The following is a 12,254-nucleotide window of genomic DNA, read 5'->3' on the forward strand; positions in this document are numbered from 1 at the left end:
TTTTCCTAAGAGAGAGCTCAGTATTGTTCATTCGATAATCTTACCGATTCGACATGTCATCATCATTGCTCTCTCTCTTTTTTTTATCTTTTTTTTTGTATGTGTGTGAGTGTGTACTAATTAATTCACTTAAAAATCCCATACCGTTCACCTAAACCGAATACTTCAGAATCCCGCTAGAGTCGTGAGGTTGTCATGAGACCCGAGGAAGGATCAAAGGAAAGTGAAATCCAGCACCGACCAGACATCACCTACTACCCACCGGGTCACCAACCAGAATCTTTCACCGACCCCAGAAACATCTAAATTCCAACAAATTAGGGAGACCTCAAGAGACCAAAGGAGAGACTGAGGAAAGGAAGGAAGGATAGATGAAGCAGAGTGAGATCCACAGACATCAGCCTCCACCAATTCAACGACCAGAGGAAGAAGCAGATTGTGTTTGAATTTCGATAGATGCTGGTGTGGTGCTGGTGCTTGTTTACGTTCTAACTTAGCTTGTGATAAACATAAGTGACGTCATGCAGGGTGCTGGGTCCGTCAAGAATTATGATTTCCTTGTGTGTGTTCCTGCAGTGTTGGGAATATGGCATCTCTCTGTGTAGGGAGTTGGCTTTCCAGTATGAGACGTTATACGATTACCAGAGCCTCAGCTGGATACGGGTAAGTCAAGTCTGTGTGCTTCCCTCTTGCGATCTCCTTGCCAAACAAGCTTTCAGCGCCTAACGATCACGCATGATTTTGCCATTTTCATCCCGTATGTCAGAAAATGGAGGCAGCCTACTATGACAACATTATTGAGCAGCAGCGGATCGAACCCGAGTTTTTCCGAATGGGCTTCTATGGCAGGAAGTTTCCTTTCTTCCTCAGGGTAAGATGAGAGGAGGTGTGCTGGACATGAGATCGAAATCAGGGGTGTCCAAAGTCTGGCCCGCTGCTTGTTTTTATTGGCTTCTTGTATATTCTAATGATACAATTAAACGTGGACTGCATCAAAAGGTTACAGAAAAAGATTTGTTTTTAGTTAAAAATAAAATTGTAACACAAGATACCACACTTTTTTAAATAACAATTTTAGTTATAAAAGTTCAACGAAATATTTTTCCACGGTATTTTTAAATTATATTAAAAGACAATTAACATCAATATTTATTATATATTTATTATTATTTATTATATATTTTGTCAACATAATTATTTTGAAAATCTATCACAATTATTTATTTATTTTCTGAAATTATCCTTCAAAACATTTTAAGTTAAATGTCACAATGAGTCACTTTTTTTGTTTCTAATTGTAAAAAAAGGGTTTTATGCAAATTTGTCATCCTCATTAGTTATTCATCAGTTTTTTGTTGTTGAAAATAAACAAGGGAAATGTTTCAAAATATTAAAATTTTTAATCAAAATATATATTTTTTAAAAATCTAACTAAAAAAGACGGATGAAAACTACACTACACCAAACCACTCTATTTTTTGAATAAATTAACATTAAAAAAGATTTGTAATAGAATTTTACAAGATATCATAGTTTTTATGCTAATATGTTTTATTAAATGCAAAAAAACTGATCAAATAATGAAAATTAAGTATTTTCCCTATTTAAAACCATTAAATACACTTATGCTAATACTTTTTTATCTTTTTTCTTTTAAATATGATTTTAACTGCTGCTCGCTTTGCCTCATTCCAGAACAAAGAGTTTGTGTGTCGAGGCTATGACTACGAGCGGCTGGAGGACTTCCAGCAAAGAATGCTGGGAGAATTTCCGCAAGCCATCGCCATGCAGCATCCCAACCAACCCGATGACACCATCCTGCAGAGTGATGCTCAATGTATCCCACTCACTGAACTGTGGACAAAAAAATACTAATCCTCTGCTGATACACTGTTGTGTTTTTCTGTTTTTGTACGATGGTGAATCATGGAGGTCATGTCATAATAGTAACAAACGAGCACAATTCAAATATAGGCGATGATATAACTATTACTGCTTCACCAAAACAGACAAATATCACCTGAAACTAGCAGTGAATTTAAAAAGTCTACACACCCCTGTTCAAATGCAAGGTTTTTAGAATATAAAAAATTAGACCAAGATGAAATGATGGCTAAAAAAATTTAGCCTTGATTTCATTGGATTATAAATGTCCCAAACACAAGTGGGAAAATGTGGCCGTGATTTCAAAAGGTATGTTTGTGAAGCGTAGTGGTGGCAGCATCACAAACAGGCTGGCAGACATTACGAACAGTTTGAAAAACCAGTCAGTGTTTGCACAAGACCTTTAGGATTCTGCGAGAAAGACAAAAACAGAATAGCTGAACTTTATTTGGGGTTAATCAGAGCCGCTTTAAAAGGTGGCAGGTGTGTGTTGACTCCCATTTAGCAAGAGTTTGAAAGTGAGCGGTCAATTCTGAACAAAGACACATTCTAGTGTGCACACTTGTACTTGTTCATTTTCAATTGCGTTTTTCAGGATGCCGGTCACATTTTAACGTTATCTTTCTCTCTTTTTTTTTTTTAATATCACAGAACCCTGGCATTTGAAAAGGGGTGTGTAGACTTTTTATATCCACTGTTTATTTGTATCCCACAGGGGTTTTCTCTGCTTCAGATATTTTTAGTGTGCAGTTTTAATTGGAACATTGTGTTTAAATTATAACACAAAAAGTTCTCTGCATTTTGAATTTTGCAAGTAATCTTCATCTGGTTGTGTATTAGTGCACATGAGATCATTCCAAACAAAAGGAAAAATTGTTGGATACATTGTGGTCCTCATGATCATGCATCTGTAGCTTTCGTTAAAAAAAAAATATTTGTGATCATGTTAACTAATTATAATTTTGTTTTGATCAGTTGTATATTTGGATAAGAACATTCACAATATTTACTTTTAGGCCCATAAAATTTTTTCCTCTTTTTTAATATTTTTTTTTAAACTTTAAACACCACCACAATGGATTAGAAATACATAAAAAAAGATGTGCTTTGACTGCACACTTTAATTTGAATTTGAGGATATTTACATCCAAATCAGGTGAATGGTTTGTATATGTGCACCTAACTTCAAACTTCAAAAGTGGGAGCCAAATATACAAACTGGTGTCATTCCAACACTGTTCACCTGATTTGAATGTAAATACCTTCAAATTAAATCTGCAAAGTCTGCATTTCAAGCACGTCTAATTTTAGTTCAAAGGCATCGTGGTGGTGCTTTGAGTCAAAATGACGAGAACTGCAAAATTGATGGACCTGACTGTATAATGGCTCCAAAGAGGACAGTAAAATGTGTACTTTCTGTTTCCCTGTCTCCTGCCTGTCAGTTTGTTCCTCCTTGACACTCAGCGTGTAGATTTGCAGATCTACGCGGTGACTCCGGTGTCAGACATCTCAGATGTTCCTCAACTGGAGCGCGTGCCCGAGAGGATCAAGAGCTTCTACCGCATAAACAATGTCAGCCGCTTCCACTATGACAGGCCTTTCCACAAGGGCCCCAAGGACCGCGAGAATGAGTTCAGGGTACGGTGAGGCGCTCGCTCTCGGAATTTAGATGTAGCCCGCTGTGAAGCGGGGAATGCTGTGGCTCTTTCGTGTGAGGCCCGGATGCTGCAACACCTCGCAGTGGTCACAAAGCAGAACTTCATGCAGCAGTGCCTGAGCGTGACTACTAAGTTGCAGTGCTCAGCAAAAAGAACTACAGTACACGACACCTCTTTTGGAATGTAATGCATTTTTTTAGTGGAGACAAACACAATTCAATTTAGAATCTTAGACTCACATGTAGTCGCAATGCAAAGTAGAAAACAAATTATTATAGCTAGGAAATTAGAACAACAGGAGTTTAGAACAAAACAAAATGACAAAGGCAAAAAGGAGATAGTAAGTATGTAGGAAGGTAATTATGCAATATTTAACCCTCCTGTTAGGTTGGTTGTCAGGAACAGCAATATTGTTCCCGGGTCAATTTGACCCAGGCGGTATTTAATGATAAAAATGCATCCCAATGTATTAACCACTTAAGTTGCAAATATTTCAAATGAACCCGTTTTTGAAAGTTTCATCATGAAATACTACTATTTGTTGTTCTTCAACTTTGAAATGGGTCAGTTTGACCCGACCTATGTTTAATGTTCCAAAAGCGGCCTGATAAAGAACTATAGCTCACGATTAACAGTTTTCATTGCAAAAATGTCAAAATGAACCATTTTAATTGTGTTGATAAAATGCTTCATTGTGAAAAACAATTAATTTTAAAATGGGTCAATATGACCCTAGCTATGTTTAATGTTCCAAAAGCATTCCAGTGAACATTTAACTGAAAATATGTCTAAGTGAAAACTTTTGTAGCTTAAACTTAAACTAATTTGTAGTTAGTTTTTAAATGTTAAACTGGGTCAATTTGACCCAGACTGTTTAATGTTCCAAAAGCATGCCTATAAACATTTAACATTTCAATTAAAAATATCAAGGTGAACAATTTTAATTGTCTGTCGATAACACGTTTAATAGCCTAATATTCATACTTTTTCACTCTTAAAATGGGTCAATTTGACCCAGAATATTTAACATTTCAAAACCAGCTCCATAAATATTGTTTATATCTTATTATTAACCGTTTTCATTGCACATATGTCAAAATTAACCATTTCTTATAGTCTGTTGATGTGAAGTTTCCTAGCTAAAAAAACTATGTATTGGGTCAATTTGACCCAGTATATGCTTTAATATTCCAAAAGCATCCAGAAAAACATTGTTAGAGCTCCTTAGTGATTGTTTTCATTGTAAAATATGTCAAAATGAACCGCTACATTCTGTCGGTGCCAAGTCTGATAGTGAAAAGCTAATATCCATCCATCCATTTTCTGAACCGCCAACTCCTTTGTTCTTTAATTTGAAAGTGGGTCATTTTGACCCGCAACATAAAAAGAGGGTTCATTTGCATCACTTATCAAAATGATAGGAGTCATTATCATTTTATTTTATTATTATTTTTATCATCATCACATATCACAATTATTTCACTTAATACCCATTTCCTGCACCATTACACAGTGACTCCAATGTGACGACCCCCCCCTCCCCCCCCACGCCTGATGTTGAAGATGCGGGGCGAATCTCTCTTGTCTTCTTGTTCCAACAGAGCCTGTGGATTGAGAGAACCACGCTGATCCTCTCCCGCCCTCTCCCGGGCATCTCCCGCTGGGCCGACGTGGAAAGGAGAGAAGTGGTGAGCAACGTCGCTGCGTGTCGCATTTACTGTAACTGTGTTTACTTCAGGCTCTAAATCAATCTTTGATGTCCTTTTTTGGTGGTTGCAAGATTATTTGGGTAGTAAATGTCCAGAATGCTCTTTTTGAAGCTAATCATGTCGGTAAAATTTTTTTATTTTTATTTTTCTTGAATGGGTCAATTTCACAATTAATATTTGATACCTCAATAAGCTTAGCTTGGATTTTTTAAATAAAATTAAAATTAAAATTAAATGAATTGATGGAGTTTAACCAGCTTAAAATATTGTACAAAGCCCATCATGAAATTTTACCAGTTAATATACAAACTAAATTTATAAAAAGGGAAAGTGAGTACAAATTAAGAGGAACAGGCATTTTTTCGAACGATGTATTTCAACTCAAGGTGTCAGTCTGTGAAACAATCTGGATTGTATTTTTTTTTTTAAGCATAAAAGCACAATTACTGCAAAACTATATATAGCACAAGGACACACAGTTGAATTATTTAGAATTATCTTGTAACACTGAAAGCGTCTTGACCGCTCGTGGTCATTAAATTTGTGTTGTTGTTTTTGTGCGTTTTTATTTTTTAGTTGATCAGGGACAGACAAAACAAGTTTTCCTTCTTTCTGTCGCCTTTCATTCTTTTACTTTATATTGAATTTGAATATTGCTTTTTATTGTCGTTTTTCTTTTAAAAATTAATGAAATTAAAATGATTGATTGATTGATTGATTCATTCATTAATGGATCTCTATGAATTACTTTATGTAATAATTATAATTATTTGTGAATTACAAATATAGTTAAGTATTGTAAAAAACTATATGATCTATTTTCATGCCCATCTTAAGTCAAGTGCAAAGTGTGATCTAATTGGATGGAGTTTTCCTTCTTCTTTCAACCCAAATTTGTGTTTGTGTGTCTTTTGAGATCTGCTCAATAAATGTTCTCAAAATTACACGACAGTAGATTTATCCTCAATTTAGCTTTGCTAAAGGATCATACAACCCGTAATGAAATTTATTTATTTTTCACTGCAAATGTTTCTAGACAAGAAAATAGTGAATTTCAGAAATAAAAACTGTTGATGCTGTATATTAAAAATTAAAACATACTTTTCATTTGTTACATTGTCACATTTATATTGTTTGATTAAACCCATTAAGTCCCAAATTTGGAAAGTTTCTCCTCATATGAAGTAATTGAATAACAAAACTGCTCTTTAAATTTTTTTTTTTTAAATAAAAAATAATTTTGAGCGTAAAATGTCTTCTTCCCACCCCTTGTCAGGCATTATTGGAAACTCGTATGTATAAAAATTTCCTTGCTAGTAGGGTATGAAATAAGCTATATAATTACTTATCTCATTGCGTTTCATTGTAAAACTTGCCTGAAATAAATGAGAAAACAACAACTACACTTACAGGTGGAGGTGAGCCCTCTGGAGAATGCCATCTACGTGGTGGAGAATAAAACCCAGGAGTTGCGCACTCTGATCAGCCAGTACCAGCACCGACAGCATCACGGCAACATCAACCCGCTCAGCATGTGCCTCAACGGGGTCATCGACGCCGCGGTGAACGGAGGCATCGCCAGATACCAAGAGGTAGACGTGGACGCAGCGCCGGCTCCGGCGCGGACTTGTCTTGATCATTTGACACCTGCCTCTTCTCCAGGCGTTTTTCGACAAGGACTACATCAGCAGTCACCCTGAAGACACCGAGAGGATAACACACCTTAAAGACCTCATGCAGGAACAGGTCACACTGAGATTCTATGCTCCCCCCCACCCCCAAAATAGGAAAAAAATTATGTAATGTGTATTTTAATGAGGAAAAATTGCACTCCATGACAATGTACTTTTCCTCTTTTGTTGATTTCTTGCTGCAGGTGCACATTCTTGGGGTGGGTCTGGCTGTTCACGAGAAGCTGGTCCACCCGGAGATGCGTCCCCTGCACAAGAAGCTGGTGGACCAGTTCCACATGATGAGGACTGGGTTGCACCATGTGAGTCACGGCTTCGGCAGTTTTATTTGTATTTTTTATTTATTTTTTGCTTTCATCCACAATGCAGCCCTACAATAGGGCTGTACAGTGAATCGTTTTTTAACTCATTCGCTGCCATTGACGACTATAGACGTAAAAAATGAATGTGAACTATTTCTCTTAGTTTAACTTTTTTTTTTCTATTTTTTATGAAAACCTAGAAACAAATTTTTATTGTACATTTATAACATAAAATTTGTGATTAATCATTAGTCAACTATTGAAGTCATGAGATTAATTACGAATACAAATTTTAATCATCTGGCGCCCCTAATTTAATTTTTTTAATTAAAAATAAGGGGCGATTACATTTTTTAAAAATTTTAATTAATCACATGACTTCACTAGTTAACTAATGATTAATCCCAAATGTTATATCTGTTCTGAATGTACATTTAAAAAAATCTAGGTTTTCATACTCTTGTTAGCAAAAGTGGGAAAAAATGTTAAACTAATAGAAATAGTTCAAATGAATTTTTGACATCTATAGCCGTCAATGGCAGTGAATGAGTTAATCATGATCAAAATTTTGTTTGCCTCGATTAAACTAACCTGATCATCAGTGATGTTTACATTTAAAATACTGCACAAGTTCTGCAAGCACTTTCTTAACCAGTAGTCAGCCAACCACCAGGGGGCGAACACATGGTGAAGAGAAAAAAGTACAGCAAAAAAATTGAAGATGAGGAGCATAATGGATACGAGTGTTTTGATCAGGATTATCCGTTGTCTAGTTGAGATTAAATTCAAGTGACCCTAATCAAAGATAATATCATATTAAATCGGGTATCCCTTGTTTTATTTTTTATAATTTATTCTAATACATTTCATTTTAAAGTACATTTTTCACTGAAAACCATTTATTTAATTTTAATTTTACTTTTTTGTAATTAGTGCAGTAAAATTATAAATGTTTTCCCTATGATGAATAATTAAAATTAACCCCCCTTCGCTCCTGGCTGTTTTACTGGATTTTGACTAATTTTGCAAGGCCCACAGAATATTGTGTTCTCTTCTTTCATCAGGAAAAAAAGTATATTTCTATCTGTTTCCGTTTTTGCAGCAATTAGCATTAGAACATAGCTAAGTGTCATCATTATTCACAAATTTGTTTAAAACAGTGGGGGGGATGAGCTTTTTGCAACGTGGCCCTGGTTGATCTCGTATACTCCGCTGCCACCTGCTGTCCGTTTTTGTAATTGCTACCATTGCTTCAAGCATTCTCTTCAGTTCAAAGGCTGCGTCAAAGCCTTCTGTATGCTCTCGCATAAAAAAACATAAAAAATTAACTATAAATAGAACATATTTATAGCAAATGAGTTAATAATCGTGATAACAATATTGTAAAAATATATATATATTTATTGTTTTGACCTTAATCGCGGAGCCCTAATTTCTCTTGTGAATAAATTAAAAAAAACTTTGCATCTAGCAGTCCAAGCATGTATACACTATTATCCTGTGAGCAGTATAAATATTCAGAGTAGTATATTTTTGGGACTCAGCAGGGTGTGCCCGGCGTGGACCGATTCGGCCCTGCTGGCTGCTCCGGGGTCAATTCTCCCAGAGGCGTCCTCTCCTCCCACAGCCACATGAGCCCTGAGAGTATGCGGCTCTTACACAGACACAGGTCAGTCACCTTAGCTCACCTGCATCATACGCTGAGCTCAAATATTTCCTGCTCTTCGGATGACAGCTTTCGGGAAATTGCAATAACCTTTAAAATGGAACACAGTCGAGTTTCACTTTGTAGTTTAACGCAGGATTTTGCTGCGATTATTTTTTTCCATACTGTTACTGCTGAATCATGTAGCATTAAACCAAGAGGAAAGAGTGTGCAAAAGAAAGAATTTCCAACGTTTTTGGATAATTACACACTTGATAAAAGAAGCTAAAGTACAAGGTCACTTTTGCAAAGGACAAGTGGCTTAATTTCATGCTTGAGAGGGTTACTTTATAAATGTATTCTGATAAGTTACAAGTTACATGAGTACCATAATATTCAAGTAATGTACTTGATTACTTTAAATTACTTGTCGATTACTCCAAATTCAAACAAACTACGAAAGACAAAATCAATTATCAATAAGACATATACTTGTCTTATCTTTTCTACCTTATAAATGTTTGAATATTCATGTTTTTGGAATGTGGGAGACCCAACGATGATATTTTGATTAATACTGCATCCATATTGGGGTGCTGACATTTTATCCAGCAAAGTCGACAGAAATTGACGTCGGGCTCGCATTGCGAACGCCATGGCCCACCTGTTGTCTGAGTGTGGTCACGTGATGTTCAAATGAGATAGAATGACTGTCAGTTTCAGTCGACAGCAGGGGGCGGTGCTGGATAACATGCCAGCCCTCTGACATGGATGCATGAATGTCCTAATAAATATAATCACCTCCAATGTTGATTTTTTTTCTCAAGACAATAATTGCAAGTGCATATTTAGGTCACAGAATACCTAACATTAGGAACAAAAGGGTTCTATGCGTCAGTGACAGGTTTCTTCTTCTTTAGAACATAATTCTAAAGTCACAGCTGTACTCGAACCAATTATCTTCCGCAGCCCTCTGAATCTGCAAGGTTCCATCCGGCACTCGTCCTCCTCGCTGTCCTCTCACACTTCCAGCGAGGCGGGAACAGGAAACCTGGCCATAATGACGGAGGGTCTGATGGGGGAGCACCCTGAGGAGGCCATACACATGCAGGCAAGGCTTGAAATCTTTTATTTTTTATTTTTTTGCTGAAAAACTTTCTCATTCATGCCTCGTCAATGTTTTTTTGCTTCATAGCCGAGCCCTTCGTCCTCCAGCCTGAGCTCCATACGTTCCAACTCCTCCCAAATTATAAACTCTGCTCCCTCGAGTGCCAGAGGTATGCTTGTAAACGATTGTTTTTTGTGGTAGCCTGCCAAGATATAGTTGATTGTATGCCATTTTCACAGCGGTTCTCATGAGCTGTCAGAATTGATAAGCCCATTCTTCAAAGAAAATATGAATAAGGCAAAACTAAAGATGTTGGCGAGTTCAACTAGCTCTTCTCATAGGTCATTTGAGAGTTTTTCTGCGTTCCTCGTGGCTCAGTATCCAGCAAAGTCAGTGTAGCCCTGAGTACAATGTGCAGGGGTCTCAACAAATAAATAAGTCCTGGGTGTGCAAAACTCATTCAGTGCCATTGACGGCTATTGACGTCAAAAATCCATTTGAACTGGGCTGGCATTGAATGAGTTAAAACTGTGTGTCAACTTGTGTGTCTTTTTTCAGGCCATACATTTAAGGGTTGGCAAACCTTTGATCAGAGCCATTTGAGTGATTTTTCAGTTTCAGTTGACTTAATTATGTAACAACAACGAATGACTTTTCCTGACCACTATTACAAAAATTGCCTATATTTCTCAAATTCTGCAACGGTAACTAAATCAGAATAAATTTTGTTTTGATGATCATCTTGCAATGTCATGACTTATACATAATGTGAAATTTATCACATTAAGAACATGTACACATTAACTTTATCACCTTATAACATGATCCTGAACACAATTACATGATATGCATCACCTTATAATGTGAAATTGATCACGTTATAACATGACACTCAACTAAAGATAACGTGAACTTGATCACATTATAACATAAAAACTGAACGTATTTTTTTCTGGTGTGGCAGCAATACGTTTCCGTGACATGTATCGCTTCTCAGGCTCGCCATCGTTACCTGACAAGGCCAAACACAACAGGGAAGTGATGATCCTGCTGCCGTCTCATCGCGAGAGGGCCAACAACCCCGTGTACTACAACATGGCAGAAAACGGACAGGTATGGAGCAATGAGTCCAGATCACGAGAGCAACAAACGGTCGATGACCATTTTCGAAACGAGCACAGCCGGTGACACTGCATTTGTCCTCTGGAACAGAATAACCACTTGCAGCGTGCCTTACTGCAACAAGTCAGCCCCTGCAAGCCGTGCACAGATGCTCACATGACTCTGCCCGAGAAAGGTGCAGCATAAACCTGGTGAAATATTTGATGCGTGTGTCACCTGCAAGCACGATGACGCCTTTCTGTTGCCGGCAGTGTTTCCGAACGCTCCCAGCAGCTGGAACCTGGATGGAGAGAACAGGGACCAGGTGTCCTACATGACAACTTCTACTGGAGGTGTAATTATGCCCCCCGTCCCTCCTAGATCCTTCCCAACAGGTACGTGACCCATTTACAGCAGCACATTGCGCACATTCTTGTTTTTCTCCTGATGATATAAAGCGTGAGTCCAGGTGCGGTTGCCAGCTCGTTAATTGGGGCCAGATGCTTGGCTGTATTCAACCCGAAATAGAAACTAAAGACGTTTGTGTTTTGAAAAAACAGCTTTATTAATTCTTTTCTAGGACACTTTCTGATGCACTGTGACGCATTTAACACCCACAACAGTGACCCTCCACCTGCCCTGCCTGTGCGTTCACTTCGAAAGGTACGAACGTGGGTTGGGGATTATGATATTTTTTTTATCAATTATATAGACAGGGTGGACCATACGTTTTTTTTAATATAATATTTTAATTTATATATAAATGATTATTTATATACTTTATATAATTTTATTGTATATAATAATGTATAATATTCATATAATAATTTATATTATTTATTATAATATATATATATATAATTTATATTATTTATTATAATATATATATATATATATATATATATATATATATATATAATTTATATTATTTATTATAATATATATATATATATATATATATATATATATATATATATATATAATTTTTTTATATTATAAACATCAAAATATAATAATGTGCTGTCTATGATTACCATTGTTGTAAAAACACATTATTACATGTGTCTTTCTGATGCACTTGCATTAGGAAGCATTTTATGCATTTTCTTGGCTGGCATGTTGGCGGACTGGTTGGCACACAGGTGCCAAACTCAAC

At 36.5% G+C, this 12,254-nt stretch overlaps 1 protein-coding gene across 3 annotated transcripts in view; it reads left to right on the plus strand.

Moving 5' to 3' along the window:
• Nucleotides 1-12,254, plus strand: part of dock3 (dedicator of cytokinesis 3) — a 68,218-nt gene that overhangs the window by 53,409 nt on the left and 2,555 nt on the right. For 2 of the 3 annotated variants that reach the window (XM_086069133.1, XM_086069134.1), the window contains 15 exons: nucleotides 577-663; nucleotides 767-871; nucleotides 1,696-1,837; nucleotides 3,356-3,522; nucleotides 5,144-5,230; nucleotides 6,664-6,843; nucleotides 6,914-6,997; nucleotides 7,128-7,244; nucleotides 8,771-8,913; nucleotides 9,859-10,000; nucleotides 10,085-10,166; nucleotides 10,995-11,110; nucleotides 11,210-11,294; nucleotides 11,371-11,493; nucleotides 11,679-11,761. In XM_086069133.1, coding sequence (XP_085925259.1) covers nucleotides 577-663; nucleotides 767-871; nucleotides 1,696-1,837; nucleotides 3,356-3,522; nucleotides 5,144-5,230; nucleotides 6,664-6,843; nucleotides 6,914-6,997; nucleotides 7,128-7,244; nucleotides 8,771-8,913; nucleotides 9,859-10,000; nucleotides 10,085-10,166; nucleotides 10,995-11,110; nucleotides 11,210-11,294; nucleotides 11,371-11,493; nucleotides 11,679-11,761 — 1,743 coding nt within the window. The remainder of the gene's footprint in view (nucleotides 1-576; nucleotides 664-766; nucleotides 872-1,695; nucleotides 1,838-3,355; nucleotides 3,523-5,143; nucleotides 5,231-6,663; nucleotides 6,844-6,913; nucleotides 6,998-7,127; nucleotides 7,245-8,770; nucleotides 8,914-9,858; nucleotides 10,001-10,084; nucleotides 10,167-10,994; nucleotides 11,111-11,209; nucleotides 11,295-11,370; nucleotides 11,494-11,678; nucleotides 11,762-12,254) is intronic. The other variant, XM_086069135.1, reaches the window with a different exon arrangement.

This window comes from Leptonotus elevatus, chromosome 2, assembly GCF_054856555.1.
Source record: "Leptonotus elevatus isolate MCC_2025b chromosome 2, RoL_Lele_1.0, whole genome shotgun sequence".
Taxonomy (NCBI): domain Eukaryota; kingdom Metazoa; phylum Chordata; class Actinopteri; order Syngnathiformes; family Syngnathidae; genus Leptonotus; species Leptonotus elevatus.